Raw genomic sequence first — 17,622 nt, 5'->3', positions numbered from 1 at the left:
GGCGAGCAGCGGGCAGGCGAGCATGCGCAGCGCGCGCGCGCGAAAGGGGCGGGAGCAGCGCGTGCGCGGTGCGGTTAGGGCGCATGCGCGGCGGCGGCGGCGCGGCGCGGCACGTGAAGGTCGCGGCGCGGCGGTACCGGTAGCGCCGGCGGTACCGGTAGCGGGATGGACGCGCCGTCCGCCGCCGGGCTGGGCGGCGCCGACCCCCAGCTCCAGCGCTTCATCGAGGTGGAAACGCAGAAGCAGCGCTTCCAGCAGCTGGTGCACCAGATGACCGAGCTCTGCTGGGTACGGGCGGCAGGCGGGGCCGCCGGCTCCGGTGACCGGGGCGGCGGGGGGGGGGGGAGCGGGTCGCGGTGGTGGGACGGGCGGGCTGGGACGCCGCGCTGACCCTTGCCCCTAAGGGGAGGAGGGAGGTGGGGACAAAATGGAGCCGCCGCGTGAGCAGCCCCGGCACCGGTGAGCGGCGGGGGGAAGCTCGGGGAAGGGCGCCCGGGCCACGGAGAGCCCCGGGCCGGGGCGGGGGGGTAGATGCGCCCCAGAGGAGGAGGCTCCCGAGGGTGGATGGCGCCGGCGTGCCCGCGGGGCGGAGACACGTTCCCGGTGTGCAGGGGGGTAAGGCCGCGGTGCCCCCCGGACCAACGGGTCCCCCGCTGTGTGCAGGAGAAGTGCATGGACAAGCCGGGTCCGAAGCTGGACAGCCGGGCCGAGACGTGCTTCGTGAACTGCGTGGAGCGCTTCATTGACACCAGCCAGTTCATCCTGAACCGGCTGGAACAGACGCAGAAGTCCAAGTCAGCCTTCTCGGAGAGCCTGTCTGACTGAGCGGGACCTGTGCCCCGGGGGACGCCGGCCAGCCCCCCACGAGGCTGGGCCCTCCGGCGTACCGGCTCCCGGTCACTCTGCCGCCTGAATGAGCCAGGATCAGCTCTGGGGTTTAGGATTTAATTAATTGCCAGTCTCGGGAAAGTTGCAGCCAGATGAGAGCCCACAACAGAGGCACGGTCGCTCCTCCTCGGGGTGACGTGCTGCTTCTGGCCCCACGGGCCAGTGGCCAGCTTTGCGCTGGGACTCTGGGACTACCGATGCTACACAGGGAGCGTTTGGAACACACCCGCTCAGCTAAACGGAGGGGTGGCAACACTCATGTCTGGGGGTGCTCCCAGCACTGATGTGAACCTCAGCTCTGGGTGAGGCCAGCCTGCGACCGCTGCCTTAAATGGTGCTGCACAAAATGAACCCTCCTGGGTAGACGCTAACAAGCCCTGCAGGTGCCATCGCTGTGCAGTCCAGTACAGGTACCCTAAGCGAGAAGAGCTTGTTGGGCACAGTCATCATCCCAGGCAGTGTCACTACTGGAAAGTACTTTCAGGCTTCCATAGGTAAATCATTCATGTGGCCAAGTGACAAATTTTCAAATTGCAGCACAACTCTCTCAATACTGACTTGCTCCATTAACTGCTTTCCCCTGGTCAATGTAATAAATATTAACTGGGTCAATTTTTAACATGAGATTCTTCTTTGTTCAGGTAGATGACCACTGAGAATTGAAAATCTGGCCTTCTTGTCACTCTCCCTCCTTCCCAGTGATCCTGTTTATTGCAAAATTAGTAGGGAAAGGGCATAATTGTCTTCTGGCTAGAAAGTCTGCTCTGAATTCTGATTTGTTGCTCAATTAATTTGGTCCCATGAATCAAACTTGTTTCTGGGAGAGGCTGTGGCCTTTCCTCCTCTTCCCCCAAGGGTTAACAGCTCTTGCTGTCCTGTAAAGGAGTAGTTTCTTTAGAGAGACTAAATGCAGGTGACAAGTACAGTTACCTTATAACCTCATGCACCTTTACCTGTGGAGATCCCTGAAGGGAGGCCTATGGCTGTGTCTTCTGGACCTCTACCCCCAGGACACAGAGAGGAGGTTCTAACTGAAAAAACAACAAACTGCCAATCCACCCTCTGGAAAGGCAGCATAGCATTTCGGCAGTGTTTACATACAGCGTGGCTCTGGGAAGCCTGGAGCAACCCACTGACAGTGGCTTGGAGCTCTGCACAGGAACCTGATACAGCAGTTCTGCACACCTCCGTTTGCCATGGTGGCTGGACAAGGCGTGTGAGTTCCTAACACGGGTGGCTTGTAGCCAGCAGCCTTCCTGGGAACAAATTCAGGATGTGTTAAACAGAGCTATGCAGATATAAACCCACGTAAGTGAGGACACAGCTGTCTAGGTGTCTTTCAGAAACTTACCTCAATAGGTAAGGACTCTTAGGTCACTCCTGTTCCCACAGCAAGCGATTCCCTCTCCTGTCCCTGTCTTGAGTTTCTCTCGAGCATCCGCACGGCTCTTCCTACACCTGTAATCCTTCACGCCTTTCAGCACTGGCCCAGCTCTCAGTACAAATGTATCACTAGCCACTTGTTAACTGAACAAATCGTTTTTAATAGAATACAGTAAGCAGGTGCTTCATCAACCTGCACAGCAGACGTTACGTGAAGAGGTTGGTCCCTCTGTAAGAGCCACAGCAGCACATGGCAGCACCACTGAAGTTTTCCAGTTTTAGCTGTATTCTGTTCTTGGATGTGAATCTGTAAATAAATTCTAGCAGAGTGAGCAAAACAAGTGCTTGACAGAGGAATTTTTAAATTAATATTCTGGGTTTGTCATCTTTAAAGCCAGACATCCATCTTCTCTCTGTGTAATCTTAGCACCATGTTAGATTATTTTGTAACTGTTAATCTTCTAAGTATATTTTTAAAAAATGCTGTGAGGCCTCCCCAAATGTGTGGTCTTCGCATTCAGTAAGGGTTAGCACTGCGTTAGTGCTGCAGGCCTCTGTGCAGCTGAAGCCTGTGTCCTGACGAGGGCAGATCAATTCTTCATGTAAAAAAACAGTGAAGAGGCACCGGATCGCAGGAACTGGGTGGCTCCCGGGAACCACTGCTGCAGGAGGCTGCTGTCCCTGTCAGCCTCCTGGCAGTGGCAGGTCGCCCAGCTCACGCCTGTGGCAGGTAGATGGTAACTGCCAACTCCTGCTAGCACGGCAGTAGCTAGCAGCAGCTGAGGCAGCATGTTCAACCTTGCAGCAGAGCTGCTCAGCAGCGGGAGCATAGAGTTAGCAGTTCAGAGGCTTCCTCACACGCTTTCACCTTCCTCCTCCTCTTCCTCCTCTGCGCTCTGAGAGCCTTTGTCCTCTGAGGGCAGAAGAGGCTGGTGTTGACATGACCGATGTCTGTCTGCGCTCCTCCACGAGGTGTGCAGGTCTGCCCTGCCTTGCTGCAGGAAGAGGGGCAGGAGGTCAGGGGTGAAGGGCATGTCCCTGAAGGCGTGCAGGAGGAAGATGCCGGACACGATGGTGAGGAAGCCGCTGATGGTGCCGATGATGTTGTCTAGCACCATGTGTTGCCACTCCTTGAAGAGGATGGCAGAGCACATCATGACTGCTGTGGTGAACAGCACGTAGTAAATGGGTGTGACCACAGCCGTGTTGAAGATGTCCAAGGCTTTGTTCAGATAGTTGATCTGGATGCTGATGCAGATCACAAGGCACACCAGGAGCACCCAGCCCAGTGGCTCCTTCAGGACTGGCTTCCCAGAAAACAGTTCTTTCAGGGCAATCCCCAAGCCTTTGACACAGGACACAGAAAGCGAGCCGATGGCAGAGCAGACCAAAACATAAACCAGGACGTTGCTCTGTCCATAACGGGGTCCGGCCACAAAGATAAGCAGAAGGGAGCTCACCAGGACACACACAGCAAATACAATGAATCCTTGGGGAAAGAAGAATTAAAGAGCTTTATCAGAGAACAGTAGCACCAGCGACAGATGTAACTGAACAGCAAGTAGAGATGGAGGACAGGCGGGTAACTGCCCCCTCAGTCTGTCTTTTTAGCTGCCACCTGTAGGGACCAGGGTTGGGAAGCAGAGTTGGTCTCCAGCCTGAGCAAAGTTGCAGAGACAACAGCAGCTCTTTACAGTGCTGATCACAGCACCACCCTGCAAGTCAGCCTGTCAGGGGATACAGCTGCCTGTGCTGGAAGGGGTAGCCAGGCTCTACAGCACTACCGGAGGTGGGGCGCTTGTTGAGCAGGAAGACGAGGGGACACAGCTCTGCAGGAGGCCCAGGAGGGTGGCAGAAGGCTTGGGAAGCCCTAGCTGAACTCTGCAGGCTGTGGTGGGATAAAGAGGAAAGTGCCACATCACAGGAGTGCGAGGCCCTGCCAGAGTGCCCCCTCTAATGAGGGGCAGCATCTACCTGTTACTCTGCTTTGCTCTTCTCCCTACGCTTCCTTCCTCCATCTCCTGTGGCTTATTCTGCCATTCATGCTACTGCCCAAATCATATCCTTGTAACCTGATTCATCCTCTAACAAAAATGATACTTATGGACTACCTGATCTTGGGCATAACTCCTTGAATCGCTTGTTTATCTTTGCCTGAAATTCCTCCTCTGTCTTCCCTCAGCCGCACCACTGCCACCCTCGTGTACAGGAATTCCCTCTCCTATCCCAGCACTGCCACAGGCCCTTCTGCTGACAGCTGCAGCTAACACCCATGCTCTTCACTTTTTGCAGCTATACCTCACAGACAGTACAAAAAAAGCACACTTGGTAACTGTTAATGACCCAAGTTCTCATCCTTGCTTCAGCACAGACCCAGTGACTTGGGACCATCACCCAGACTCCCTCTCTGCGAAGTGGGGTTCCCGTCTGCTTCTTTCACCTGGGGTCATGAGGACTTGACAGTCCTAAAAAGCCATTCTGAAGCTGACAAGTCCCCCTATGTTTTGAGCTAGTTAACAAGGTGTAAATCCTCTGAGCGCATGCATTAAATGCTGTTTGACTGTCACCAATCTTTTATATTTAGAGCATGGGGACTCCAGCCTTTTCTCACCACAGAAGCCAACTCACAAGCTATCCTGGACACAGGGGAATGTTTCCTCCACTGGTGCACAGAACAAGAAACAGCTTAATTACCCTTTAGTTCAGTCCTTCCCAGTCTAGCCAAGCTGTATCCTACCTTCTACTGTCATTTCCAAGCCTGAAGTTGTCAGGATCCCTTTTATTTAAGTACCTGGATCTTTCAGCTTCTCTGCCATTGACTCCAGGCTGGAAACCTCTTCTTCCTGCGGAGCATGGATCACCATCACCGTGGAGCCCAGGATACTCAGGACGCAGCCAATCTTCCCATGAACATTCAGCTGCTCATTCAGGAAGGTGGAAGACAGAACTGCACTGAAAGACAGTAAAAAAAAAAAAAAAAAAAAAATTAGGCCAAGGGGTGGAGTACCTGAGGAAAGAGACAGAAGAAAGCAGAGCAACTGCTTTCACCACTAAGGGGTGGTAGGTGAGGTAAGGATGTTTCTGAGGCTGCTTACCTAACAAGGACACTTAGAGCACCCAGTGGAGTTACCAGCGTTGCAGGGGCAAAGGCATAGGCAGCAAAATTTGCTGCTTCTCCAACTCCCACTGCAAGAGAAACTCTGTCAGGTGAGCATCAAAGTAGGAGCAATTCAGCATAATACAAGCTTGAGTGCAGTCAGAAGAGAGCCTCAGTTTCCACCTGAGCATTCCGTGTTTCTCTGAGGTATGTTGCGCAACCAGGAAAGAACAGCACCAGCAAGGGCAAGCAGAAGCCTGATATAGGTTCTCTTGGGAAGAGAAGGCTCGTGGCTACGCATGGTGATCCTTAGTCACACGTGACTATGCAGCTGAGCAGTAACCACAGAAATATCCTCAAAGCTGAAAGGAGTTCTGACTCGTTTCATATTTCTAAGTCACGTTCTTCTCCTGGTACAGGGGTAAGATTTCTCCTTTTTAAGGGGTAAATCAAGTACAATTGGTTATTAACATTGAAAAGTGTAAAACAGAGCTGCTGAAATCACTGTAGTGCTAAACGCAGGGTGCTGGTTGTGCCACTATAACTACATCGTCTGGGCAGGCCATTTCAGAAGCACTTAACCCAACCCAGTTAGACCAGCTCCTCAACTCCTGTCTAGCAGAGAAACCTGGTAATGCATGAGACTTCAGAATATTTTAGAGTTATAATTGGATCAACAACATCCTCAGACACTCAGATAAAAATCAAGCAGTCAAACAACATCATACTAATAAAACATGAAAGCAACTGGAAACGATGGACACACTCTTAAGTGTGTCTTGCTACAGTTTCAGAGCGGATACTTACTGCACAGGAGCCCTGCCCACCAAAGCCATTCCTGCAGGTATGCATGACCTCCTTGCCCTAAGTAAGGAAGAAAGAGTAACAAGAAACCTCAAATGAAGGTACAGAAAAGGCTCATTATCCTGCCAGAACTGCCTCGGGGAAGCAAGTGGGAGCAGCCTGATCTCCTGTGTGCAAGGCTGCCGGGGTCTGCCTGCCTTGTCCCGTATTGGCCTGAGCCAGACGTGGGCAAGCACCAATTCTTTTACCCTAAAAGCACAGATTTTATCCCCTGGTTCTCCCGCCTTTGAAAGACAGCAGTTTCAAGAACGCGTGCGTGGTTGTAGGAACGTGTCTTTATTGGCTCTGGGCGATGGCTGGCTCCCCCTCTAGCAGAAGTCTACTTTTAGACCGAAAAGCCCCACCAGCAAGGCGGGGGCGGCCACGGCCCAGCGCGGGCCGGGCGGAGGCCGATGCGGCCTGCAGTGTCCGGGGACGGCGCCTCCGGGGGGCGCCGCGGCCGTTACCGCCCGGGGCTCTGTGCCCAGGAGCCGACGGGCCGCTCGCAGGGGAGGCACCGGGGAGGCCTGCCCCCCCCCCGCCGCCCCGCCCCGGCCCGGGGCCGGCGGTACCTGCCCTGGCGCGGCCGCGGCGGCACAGCCGGAGCAGCCCCTTCTTCTTGAGGATGAAGCTGCCGCCGATGAAGGCGCTGGAGGCCAGGGCCAGGCCCAGCCCCACGTAGAAGCCGGGCCGCCCGCCCGCCTCCCCCATGGCAGCGCCGCCGCCGCCCGCCGCCGCTTCCGGTGCGCCGCTAACACCCTTCCCCCGACGCCGGGCGGAGCGGAACGGGACGGGCGGCGCGGGCGGGGGAAGCCTATGCCGGCGCACCGGGCCTGACTTCCGCCCGGGGCCGCAGCGGGCTGCGGGGGAGCGGGGCTGGGAGGTTCCAGCAGCGCGGCTGGGGGCCGGGGCCGCCCGTGAGCGGCGGACGGGCCCTGTCGGGGGTGTCAAACAGACAGCAGCGCGGCCCCGCGCCCCGGAAAGGTCCCAGCTCCCCCCGCGGGGCGCCCGTGGGCGAGAGCGCGGCCCTGGGGCTGTTGGGCTGGGGTTACCTTGTAGGAGCCTTCCTGGCGACGAGGTAATTGTGTCTCGTTCTCCAAGCTGAAGACGAAAGGATGAGTAAGAGCAAGGACGATGCTCCGCATGAGCTGGAGAGCCAGTTCGTGCTGCGGCTGCCGCCGGTAAGAGACCCTTCGGCCTGGTACAGCTGCAGTGGCCACCATCAGGTTTTACACGCAGCTCAGTCCGGTTTGCTTGGCGAGCACGGGGGCTGGGAGAGGGATTAGCGAGGCAGGCGAAGTCAGTGGGAAATCTGCAGACCTGGCAAGGGACATGGAAGGGGCAGGATGCTTTTGGCCTTGGGTAGCCCATTTCCACTCCTTTGAACAGATTTTCCACAGTCTCCTCTTGAGAGGTGCTCCTGCGACATGAAACAGGAGGCTCAGAAGATGACTTAGAGGATTAGGGAGGAAATTTCTGTAAGGGTGGAGCTTTAGCAAGTGCTGGGTCTTCAGTTGCTATGGCTGTCAATGCACTTGGTGCTATTTGTTAGATGCTTAAAGCTGAGGCTGTGTCCTGCTGAGACCACGAGAGCTTGCTGAGGGGAGCTGTGACTTCCCCCAGAGCTGTGGTACTCTGGCAGGGTATCTCTGTCAGGGGCCTCATGCCGCTGTCACAGCTGTATTGTGCCAGCGGGTGTGAAGGGAATAGCAGAGCCACAGGGTTAACATGTGGTATTGGGAGGAGGACGCAATTTTCATTGCGGCTCTTGCAGTTGTTTTTCTGCGCTGGGATGGCAGGGCTGTTTAAAGCTGGGTAGGCTGGACAGAAGCCTTCAGTGATTCTTGGAGGAAGCACACCCAGTCCTGACGTAAGTCTGTCCAACCTTCCCAGGAATATGCCTCCACTGTGCGGCGAGCGGTACAGTCCGGGAATGTCAACTTGAAGGACAGGCTCACCATTGAGCTGCACGGTGAGTGAGCAGGATGAGGGCATCTTAAAACTTCTCTGACTGTCCACAACCGAACCTGTGCAACTTGCATGTGTTTTCCTGTGAATTTTCTGCTGCCTAGGAATGTATTGCTCAGTTTAGCTGTTTAGCGACAGCACTAACCTGTCCCGTGGCTTTCCGCAGCGGATGGACGCCACGGGATTGTCCGTGTAGACCGGGTGCCGCTGGCGGCCAAGCTGGTGGATCTGCCCTGCATCATTGAGAGCTTAAAAACCATTGACAAGAAAACCTTCTATAAAACAGCGGATATTTGCCAGGTACGGGCTGTCCTGCTTGCCTGCCCCAACAGTTTAATTCCTTGCTCCCCTCTCCAGGAAAACTCTTGTACACTTTGGCAGCTGGACACCCAGAATAACATGGCCAGTTGCTGTATTCTCACAATATTAGCAGTTTAAAATTCTCCACTCCGCTTGGTGTTTAGCAATCCCATTTGTGAAGCATGAAATGTGATTTCCTTGTAACAGCTTAACTGCTGCTGTGTTTAGCTATGAACTGAGCTGGGTGTGATACGTTGTGTTTCTCGTACTTCATGCCTGTGAATCCCTTTGGCTCACAACATGCAGTGGGCAGTCACTGTTCATTTTCCAGAAAAGCTTTCACATCCTTTTGTCCTTGTGTTACAATAAGCACCCTTTGTGTTTATGCGGGGATTCCAGATGCTTGTTTGCACTGTGGATGGTGATCTCTACCCTCCTTTGGAAGAGCAAACTGTCAGCACTGACCCCAAGGCAAACAAGAAGAAGGACAAGGACAGAGAGAAGAAATTCATCTGGAACCATGGCAGTGAGTAGAGGCTGTGCCAAACCCCTCCGTCCCACCACCCCACTGTCCCCACAGCTGTGCAGGGCACTCACCACTGCCGTGTCCTGGCTGTGCTGCTGCTCCATTTTTGGTGCTCTCTCTGTTCCTGAAGGGATCTTTTGGCATGCAGCTTTCCCATTAGGCCATCTGCCTGACACATGCAATCTGTTTCCTCTGTCACAGTCACTCTTCCCCTGAAAAATGTACGGAAGAGACGATTCCGGAAGACAGCTAAGAAGAAGGTGAGTTGCTTCTCACACAGATGCAGATGCAATAACCAAGGGATAGGAAGGCAGAGACATTAGAGCTGTAACTGTCTGTTAGTCCAGAAAACATGTAACTTCTTAACATTTCTTCACATGTTTCCTTGCCTGGGATGAGGGTGAAGGGAGAGTAGTAGATTTAAACACTTCTTTGGGTGCTTCCTCCATATTCTCCAAGATGCTCCTGAGGGGAAAATCCTCTGTGCAGAGAACTGCTGGACTCCATTCCTGCAGCTGCTTTGCCATAGCGCATCTCTTCCTGCCCAGAGAGAAGAAAGGAAGACTCGCATGGAAATGAGGCTTCACTCATTCCTGCTTTCCCAGCTGAAATCTTCTTTCTATGCATGGCGCGTTCACTTCCCCAATAAGCAACACTACAAATAGAATAACTGTCATGTCAGCTGAGGGAGTGACAACAGATGTAGCTCAGAGACTGTCTCTGTGCATATGCACAAGCCAGGCAAGGTGTTGGGGAGACGCAGCACCATGAGACTGGGAAGACTTTTTCTTCTCTGCTTTGCAGTTTCTGAGAACAGGATGGAGTGCTATTTTGCGTGACATTTGGGAAACAAATTACTTGAGACATTCTTAGAGCCCACAGGAGAGATTTGATGTCACTGCATTAAGATTCCTGGCTAATTTAAAAGTGAAAAATGAAACCTTCTTTTGAGCGAGATGAGGAGGAGTTGAGTTGACCATCCATCAGGAAACAGCACCTCAAGGACTTTCTGCATACACACAGAAAGTCTTATTTCATTAGTATAGGTAGAAGAGTGAGAGTATACAACCCACCAAGGAGCTTTGTACAAAAAAGATGGATTGCTTTCTGGAGGTGCATAAATTAATTTTAGAGTGAGCATGAGCAAAGGCTGAGCAAAAAGTATAAGAGAAGAAAGGCTTGAAATGGGGATCTGTCCAGAGGTGGAGGATTGGAGTTGGCCAGCACCAGCATGAGGCATTTAACAGTGTCTCTGTTTTGTTTCCCCTCTCTGTCCCAGTATATTGAGTCTCCTGATGTGGAAAAAGAGGTGAAGCGTCTCCTGAGCACAGATGCTGAAGCTGTCAGTGTCCGTATCCTTTTAGGACGAAAAAAGCTCAAGTGGGGGACAGGACGCTATGTGTGACCTGGGGATTGTGGAAAGGAGAGACAAGTTCAGCTTTGTGTGGGTGTGAGAGACTGGGAGATAAGCACACAAGAGGCACTGAAGTTTTGGAGCTTCATCTTTGCCTTGTTTAAAGCCCATTGTTTATTCATGGTGACCATCCTTGCGGAGGGTACTATTGTACTCAGCAGGAATTTAAGTAACAGCAGAGAAGAAGTCTTCAAAAAAGGGGGCTGGGGTGATTCGTCCTGGATGTTCATAGCTGCAAGGCCAGACTTGTTGGAGGGGCAGTGATCTCCTGCAGTTTTTAGCATTCTCTTGTCGTACTGCATCTTTCATGTTTCTCTTTTTCCCTTGACTCATCTGTTCCTGCTGTCAGGCTGGGAAGTCATTGCTGAAGATGAAACAAAAGAAGTAGACAACCATGGTTCACTCACCAGCCTGGACATCTCCTCCCCAGGGATGTCGGGACATAAGCAAGGTCACGGCTCCTCAGGTGCAGTGGGGAAGGCTGTTGTTTTCTTTCTAGCCACTAAGTAATCAGTTGGGCCCATTCTCTCTGGGGTAAGCCCTAACCAGAGCAAAGGAGAGAGGGCATTGAGACAGGCACTCTGTACTGGCATGGTCCCTAGCAGGCAAAGGGTGCTGGAAGGTCATCAGCTGTGTTTTTCCTCTTCCCTTTTGCACCCCCCTAGAACATGATGAACTGCGGGAGATATTTAATGACATCAGCAGCAGCAGCGAAGATGAAGATGAGAGGGATCATCATGACGACGAAGACCTGAACATCATGGACACTGAGGAGGACTTGGAGAGGCAGCTGCAGGACAAGCTAAATGAGTCCGATGGGCAGCAACAGGAGAATGAGGGGTCCAACCAGATAGGTGAGTGGGTGGCAGAGCGCAGCAGAACCACTGGGGTACCAGGCAGGCTGCGCTGCCCAGCTCTGCTGCTGCTCTGGGTCTGAGCTCGCTCTCTCTTCCAGTCATGGGGATCCAGAAACAGATTGACAACCTGAAAAGTAAACTCCAGGAGACCCAGGACAGGAGGAAGCGCCAGGAAGATCTTATCATGAAAGTGGAGAACCTAGCCCTCAAGGTGAGTGCTCTTGTGGGGTCTCTTCAAGTCTTCTGCTTAGCACTGGCTTGCCTTTAGTTCCGGCAGACTGATTCAGCTGCTGTCCTAGAAAAGCTAGGGGCCTTTGCCTGCTGGGTTAAAAATAATTATGGTGTGACCATACACACTCCAGCATTTCCCCATGGAGGCAAAGCAATCCATGAAACTGCAGGAGATAAGGGGGCTGGTTGTCAGTGCAGCTTGGGGCTTGCTGCACCATGTTGTGTGAGCACCCATTCAGTTGAGAACACATTGGTAACTGTGGTCTGGCATGTTTCTCTGCAGACCCGTCTCCAGGCTGTGCTGGATGAGTTCAAGCAGCAGGAAGAGCGAGAGAAGCAGCAGGTGAGGAAACTCCCACAGTGGGGTGGGAAGGACTGGGGCACGACACGGTTCTATCTAGGCTTGGCCTCTGACAAAGTTTCCTGAATCTTGTACCACACCAGCTGCTTTGAACTCCAGTGTTACAGGTCAGGTGTGGTTGTACCTCATCTGTACTTACATTGAACTTCCTAAGGCACAAGGAGGTATAGGAAACGGAGTTGATTGCAGCCTTCCTTCTGGAGGAGCAGTTAGCCAAAACATCTCCAGTCAGCAGTCCAAGGCTGCTAGGACTGCTGCCTGGGGTAAAAACATGACACAGAAACCCACTAGCACCCATGTACAAGAAAGGCAGTAGCTGTAGGGTGTTGGCAGATTTCCTGCCTGGGCAGCTGTGCTGAGTTTCAACCAGGTACCAAGGCAGGAGGTTCCCACTCCCAGGTTCCTGTTGTGCGGCTTCACCTTGTGGGCAATGCTGAGCTGTGCCCCAGTGGTGCGCCAGCACGGCTCCCTGCGACGCACAGGGAAAGCAGCCAGTGGCGTAGGTGGAAGATCCACAGAAACAGAGAAGTGCTTGGGCTGGAGCTGCCTGGGGTCCCAGCCATGCTTTACTGGTAATGCCTCACTCCCTCTTCCCAGATGACGTCCCTGCAGGAGCAGCTGGAGTCTCTCATGGAGAAGTGAGCAGGCCTGGGTCTTTGTACCTGCAAGCAGAGCTAGAAGCGTTGTTCATCTGCCATGCTGAAGTCTCTGCTCTAGTCACACACCTCTGCTGCCAGATGTGCTGCTGGGCAGTGCTAGAGGCTCCACGTCCAGGGCTGCTCTCACATATGTTGTGCTGGGCTTGGCTGAGTGCAGCTAAAGAATTGGACTATGCCTGTGAGAGCAGCCAAACCACTGGATTTACTGTAAATACTGAGCACCATTTTCCCAGAGGGGTTTAGTTCTCCCTGGGACGGTGTCGTGCAGCTTTCTGCGTCTTATTGAGTCTTGGACTTGTTCTTGTGTTTGGGGAATGCTTGTGTCTGCAAACCAGACTCAATAAAGTACCGTTTCCAACCCTGGTCTGTTCCACCGTGGCCTCCAGAGCACAGGCCAGCACTGCCTCTTGCCAGCTTGTGCCTGACCACACACAGCCCCGGCTGGTGCTCGCACCAGCATTGCTGGGCTCCTTCGCTGAAATGCTCCTTGCATGGATGGGTGGAAGGAGACTGCGTGCGAAGGGGACTCCACGAGCTGTCACTCTGGGGAGGAGCGAGGCCCTCCTGATCAGGGAGTTTCTTTAATTCCTCACAGACTAGGCAGGCAAATCCCAGATTAACCTGGCAGGGTGGGAAGAGGATTAGAAAGGCAGTTCCAGAACGCACCAGAGGGCACTGCAGGCTTCAGCAAGGGTGTTTCACAGTGGGACGCCCCTCTCACAACCCAAAGGGGAGGGGAGGGGGAGAAGACTTCCAAGCTCTGCCCCCAGCACGGAAAGTGAAAGGCCAGCAGCAGCCGTGGGAGATGACACGTGTGTCCAGATAGTCAAGAAAGGGAGATACCCTCAGGAAGACGTGGGGCTCAGGAAAGGCCGGAGCGCGCCTGTGTGCATGTGCCCGTGACCTGCTCCTGGGGGCTGGCAGGAGCGGCCATGGAGGAAACCTACCTGCTGAATGTGGAAGGGGTCAAAAAGAAGATTCTGCATGGAGGCCGAGGGGAGCTGCCGAAGTTGCGGGATGGGAGCAAGGTAAGTTGTTTTGTTGTTAACCCAAAGCCCTTAGAGAGGGGAGCGGGTCCAACACCGCCATCCCTGCCGTTACGGTTAAATTCCCTGCTCACAAGCTGAGCTCCAGGTCTGTGGTATGGGGAAATCCCATCTCCAGGAGATCCCTTGCAAGGGGGGTGCTGTTTTGGGCACAGGCAGCCACGTTACCCTCACAGTGATGGCCGACATTGCCCACTGCCTTCACCTTGCGTCGGTGCCGTTACCCGCCTCCTCCCTCTGTCCTGGGGATGTCTGAGCTCAGCAGCCACGATGGGTTGCTGGAAATCTGCCTTTCCTGATGCGTGTCAAACAGGAGTGAGGGGTGCCAATGGGGAGCTCTTGGGGGTTTCTGAGATTCCCCAGCCTGTGGGTGTGGGCAGATTGGTGTGGGTTCTGCCAGGTCCTGGTGCATGCTGTCGGAGCACTTTCTGTACTGGGTTACAAAGGGTGATCCAAAGAGAGCAGCAGGATATAGCACCGATGGGCATTAAGACACACCACCATCTGCTTGCTGTCTAAGTGGGTAGGAGGCACAATCTCCTGCTGTGGATGGAGCTGCCAATCAAACCAGCACCTCGCCAGGAGCAGGCTTGGCCCCGCGTGGTAGAGGGATTCGGGGCTGGCGAGGGGACGGCGGGCACTCACTGCGGTGCCTGCCCCAGCTCAACACTGACCTTCTCTGGGGCAGATCACCTTCCACTTCCAGACGCTGAAGGATGACTTTGAGCGGACAGTGATCGATGACAGCCGGGAAGCTGGCATCCCCATGGAGATCATTGTGGGCAAGATGTTCAAGCTGGAGATCTGGGAGACACTGCTCAGCTCCATGAGAGCTGGGGAGGTGGCTGAGTTCTGGTGCGACGCCATTGTGAGTGAGGGGCCTGCAGGTGCCCACTCCCCTCCTTTCTGCAGAGCCAGGGCACAGGACCATGCACCCCCGAGGTGCTCCAGCCTTGCCTGGTGCAAGCACAGGGGGCACAGGTGTCACTTAGCCATGGCACCGGGGGGCTGCCCCAGAGGAAGGGGGTGCAAGCTGGCTCCGTGCAGCTGAGCAGGGTGCTCCCCCTCCTTGCAGCACACAGGCATGTACGCCCTGGTCTCCAGGGGCATGCGGAGGATTGCGGAGGGCCGGGACCCCCTGGAAGGGCAGAAGCACCGGTGTGGCATGGGCAACATGTTTGACTACCACAGCACGGGCTATGATGACCTGGATGAGCTGCAGCGGACGCCGCAGCCCCTCATCTTCATCATGGAGTTGTTCCGGGTAAGGGGGATGGTGGGGATGGCTGCCAGTGTGGGGATGGGCAGGGCAGGCAGCTCAGCTCCTGCTGCCTGTACAGGTGGAGGAGCCCTCAGCGTACAAACGTGACACCTGGGCCATGAGCAAGGAGGAGAAGCTGGCAGCCGTGCCTGTGCTGCACAGCGAGGGCAACCGGCTCGTCCTCCGCAAGGAGTTTGGGCAGGCGGCGGCTAAGTACCAGGAGGCTGTCATCTGCCTGAGGAACCTCCAGGCCAAGGTGAACAGGACCTGGCCGTCTCCTATCATCCCTGCCTGGGTTTCCTCAGCAAAGCAGTCCCCTGGGTGCCCAGGAGGGGATGGCCACAGCTGCGAAGCAACGACTGTGGCTTCCCGGGGCAGGAGAAGCCATGGGAGGATGGCTGGCTGAAGCTGGAGAGCCTGGTTACGCCGCTGGTGCTCAACTACTGCCAGTGCCAGATGGAGCTGGGCGAGTACTATGAGGTGCTGGAGCACACGACAGAGCTCCTCCAGAAACACAACGGTATCTAATGCCCTGCATCCTACCCCCCCGCTATGCCCACGGCCCCCAGGGACTCTGTCCTTTGGATCCCCCATCCATGACAATGCTCATCGCACGTCCCTCTGCCTGTGATGGTACCTATGTCATCTGGATGCCCATGTCCACTGCAGAACTTGTGTCCCAGGTCCCCCTGCCCATGACAGTGCCCATGTCCCTGATTTCCCCTGCCCATGATGGCACCTGCATCCCATGTCCTCTAGGTCCCCCTGCCCGTGATGTTGTCCAACATCATCCAGATGGCCCTGCCCACAATGCTCCCTGCACCCCGTGTCCCCTGGTGCCCACGGTGGTATGTGCATGGCCCAGGTCCCTTGCCCATGATGGTATCCCTACCTACAAGTGTGTCCACCCCATGTTCCCCTGCCTATGATGGTACCTGTAATCTGTGTCCCCTGGGTTCCCAGGGTCTCCAGCTCCTGTGGCTGGTGGCCCTGAGCTGCAGGACCCCCACCGGGGGCTCTGCTTTCCTGGCAGACAATGCCAAGGCCTATTTCAAGCGGGCGAAGGCCCATGCTGCTGTCTGGAATGAGCGGGAGGCACGGGAGGACTTCCAGCGGGTGGCTCACCTCGACCCCTCCATGGCGGCTGCTGTGAAGAAGGAGCTGAAGCAGCTAGGGGAGAGGATGAGGAAGAAGCACGTGGAGGATCGGAAGCGCTACCAGGGGCTCTTCCAGCCGCCCCAGGGGCTGTGGGCCAGTGAGGGGCAGGAGAGCAGGGAGGTGGGCGATGAAGCGATGCTGCAGGAAGAGGCACCCCAGGGTGATGTTGGGGTCCCGGAGACCCCTGGGCAGGGGCAGCAGGGTGCAGGGACTGTAGAACCAGAACAACCAGGGGCTGACCACACAGAACAAGGGATGGCCGGGGCTGGGTATGAAGGGGCAGCACCACAAGGAGAGGCAGCCCAGGGGCAGCATGCCGGGGCAGAGGTGGAAGCAAGAGAAGGGATAGGACTGGACGAAGAAAAAAACCTGGGCACCTGTGAGGCAGAGCCAGAGAGCTGGAGAGCAGAGGAGGAGGTGGAGAAAGAGGAAGAAGGGGAGGAGAAGATGAAGGAGGAAGAAAAAGAGGAGAGGGAGGAGGAGGAGGCGGCGGCGGCAAAGGTAGAGGAGGAGAAATTGGAAAAGGACAAAGGGAGCCCAGCAGCAGAGATGGAAAAGCTGGCTGTAGGGACACGTGGGGCAGCAGGGGGGACGGAGGCAGTAGGGCTCAGGCAGGGGCTGGAGCAGAGAGCCAGTGGGGCAGAGGGAGCTGGCACAGGGATCGTGGCCAGGGCTGAGCCAGGCAGAGCCCCAGTGCCGGAGTCCCCAGAGCTGGAGGACGAAACACCAGAAGAGGTACTGGAAGAGGAGCGCTGCAGGGAACAGCGAGCAGGCAGAGGCCAAGGAAATATTGGGGAAGGCCACATCCCCCCAGACAGCTTCACCCCTGGGGCAGTGCTCCAGGCTGGGCACTTGGGGGCAGACAAGGAGCTGGGTGGAGGGGCAGAAGTAACCCCCTACCCCATAGCAGCCAGGGAAGGGGGTGATGCACCCCCGGGGCAGTGCAGTGAGAGCAGAGAGCTCAGGGCCATGATGCTGGGGCATGGCCAGCCCTGAGCAGGGCTGGTTACCCCTGGATGGGAGAAAGGCTGCCAGACCACTGACAAGGAGGCACAGCAAGGCAGTGGGGCTGCTGTACCCTGAGGAGCCCCAGGGCTGGGGACTGGCCCTGCAGTGACACAGGAACAATGCTGTCCTCACCCTGCTGCCACCAGGACCAGCAGCCCCACTGTGCAGCAGCGCCTGCTGCCTCCCTGCCCCAACTCATCAGCTCCAATGCCTTTCAGCTGGGCCCTGCTGAGCTTTGCTGGCTGAGAAATAAAAGCTTTTCCCTGGCACCATGTGCTGGATTTGTTCCTGTACGTGACTGGCTTCCCTGATCACAGCCCGCACCTCCTCCCTTGCCCTGGAGCCTGCGGTGCAGGCATGGGGATGAGGCATTTTGCTCTACCCTTGAGAGGGAGAGTTAAAGAGGCTGCATTTTACCCCCATTTAAGCTCCTGAATCTCTCTGTACTTCCCTGCAGTAGCACCATGTCAGGCCTTTGCCCAGCACCGCCAGCCCTTCCAGGCAGGGGTGAGAGCAGGTCCAGTCCTACAAGTATCAGTCTTGGGCAGGCTTCACTGTCAGCTGGGGCTGGGCTGCACTCTGTGCTGCGGGGAGGGCCTGAGAGCCCCCAGCCTTGCCCTGG

General features: G+C 55.5%; 4 protein-coding genes across 5 annotated transcripts; 3 read left to right on the top strand and 1 right to left on the bottom strand.

Moving 5' to 3' along the window:
- The first annotated feature begins 44 nt into the window (after positions 1-44).
- TIMM8A (translocase of inner mitochondrial membrane 8A) lies at positions 45-2,559 on the top strand. The gene is made up of 2 exons (XM_082323526.1): positions 45-288; positions 664-2,559. Exons 1-2 carry the CDS (start codon positions 166-168, stop codon positions 823-825), a joined length of 285 nt encoding a protein of 94 aa, XP_082179652.1. The 5' UTR covers positions 45-165; the 3' UTR covers positions 826-2,559.
- Positions 1,762-6,926, bottom strand: LOC309595937 (magnesium transporter NIPA2-like). Of its 2 annotated transcripts, none has more exons than XM_082323522.1 (5): positions 6,784-6,926; positions 6,176-6,232; positions 5,367-5,457; positions 5,063-5,223; positions 1,762-3,760 (listed from the first exon to the last, which is right to left on the bottom strand). In XM_082323522.1, the coding sequence occupies exons 1-5, from the start codon at positions 6,920-6,922 to the stop codon at positions 3,126-3,128; spliced, it is 1,083 nt and encodes a 360-aa protein (XP_082179648.1). In that variant the 5' UTR covers positions 6,923-6,926; the 3' UTR covers positions 1,762-3,125. The 2 variants fall into 2 exon arrangements, with proteins under 2 accessions (XP_082179648.1, XP_082179649.1); XM_082323523.1 differs by having other exon boundaries at positions 1,762-3,616.
- Positions 6,927-7,044: 118 nt separating this feature from the next.
- TAF7L (TATA-box binding protein associated factor 7 like) lies at positions 7,045-12,840 on the top strand. Its single transcript, XM_082323524.1, has 11 exons — positions 7,045-7,392; positions 8,105-8,183; positions 8,346-8,479; positions 8,879-9,005; positions 9,207-9,265; positions 10,285-10,357; positions 10,769-10,885; positions 11,085-11,273; positions 11,375-11,487; positions 11,791-11,850; positions 12,466-12,840. The coding sequence occupies exons 1-11, from the start codon at positions 7,327-7,329 to the stop codon at positions 12,508-12,510; spliced, it is 1,062 nt and encodes a 353-aa protein (XP_082179650.1). The 5' UTR covers positions 7,045-7,326; the 3' UTR covers positions 12,511-12,840.
- Positions 12,841-13,021: 181 nt separating this feature from the next.
- On the top strand, positions 13,022-16,988 carry LOC309595707 (aryl-hydrocarbon-interacting protein-like 1; the record flags this gene model as incomplete). The annotated part of the gene is made up of 6 exons (XM_082322965.1): positions 13,022-13,555; positions 14,262-14,441; positions 14,649-14,837; positions 14,914-15,090; positions 15,213-15,354; positions 15,868-16,988. Exons 1-6 carry the CDS (start codon positions 13,460-13,462, stop codon positions 16,986-16,988), a joined length of 1,905 nt encoding a protein of 634 aa, XP_082179091.1. The 5' UTR covers positions 13,022-13,459.
- Positions 16,989-17,622: the final 634 nt, after the last annotated feature.

Source organism: Platalea leucorodia (genome assembly GCF_965183815.1).
Source record: "Platalea leucorodia genome assembly, chromosome: 10".
NCBI classification, from domain to species: domain Eukaryota; kingdom Metazoa; phylum Chordata; class Aves; order Pelecaniformes; family Threskiornithidae; genus Platalea; species Platalea leucorodia.
The sequence above is the reverse complement of the archived record's forward strand: the minus strand, read 5'-3'. Positions and strand labels throughout refer to the sequence as shown.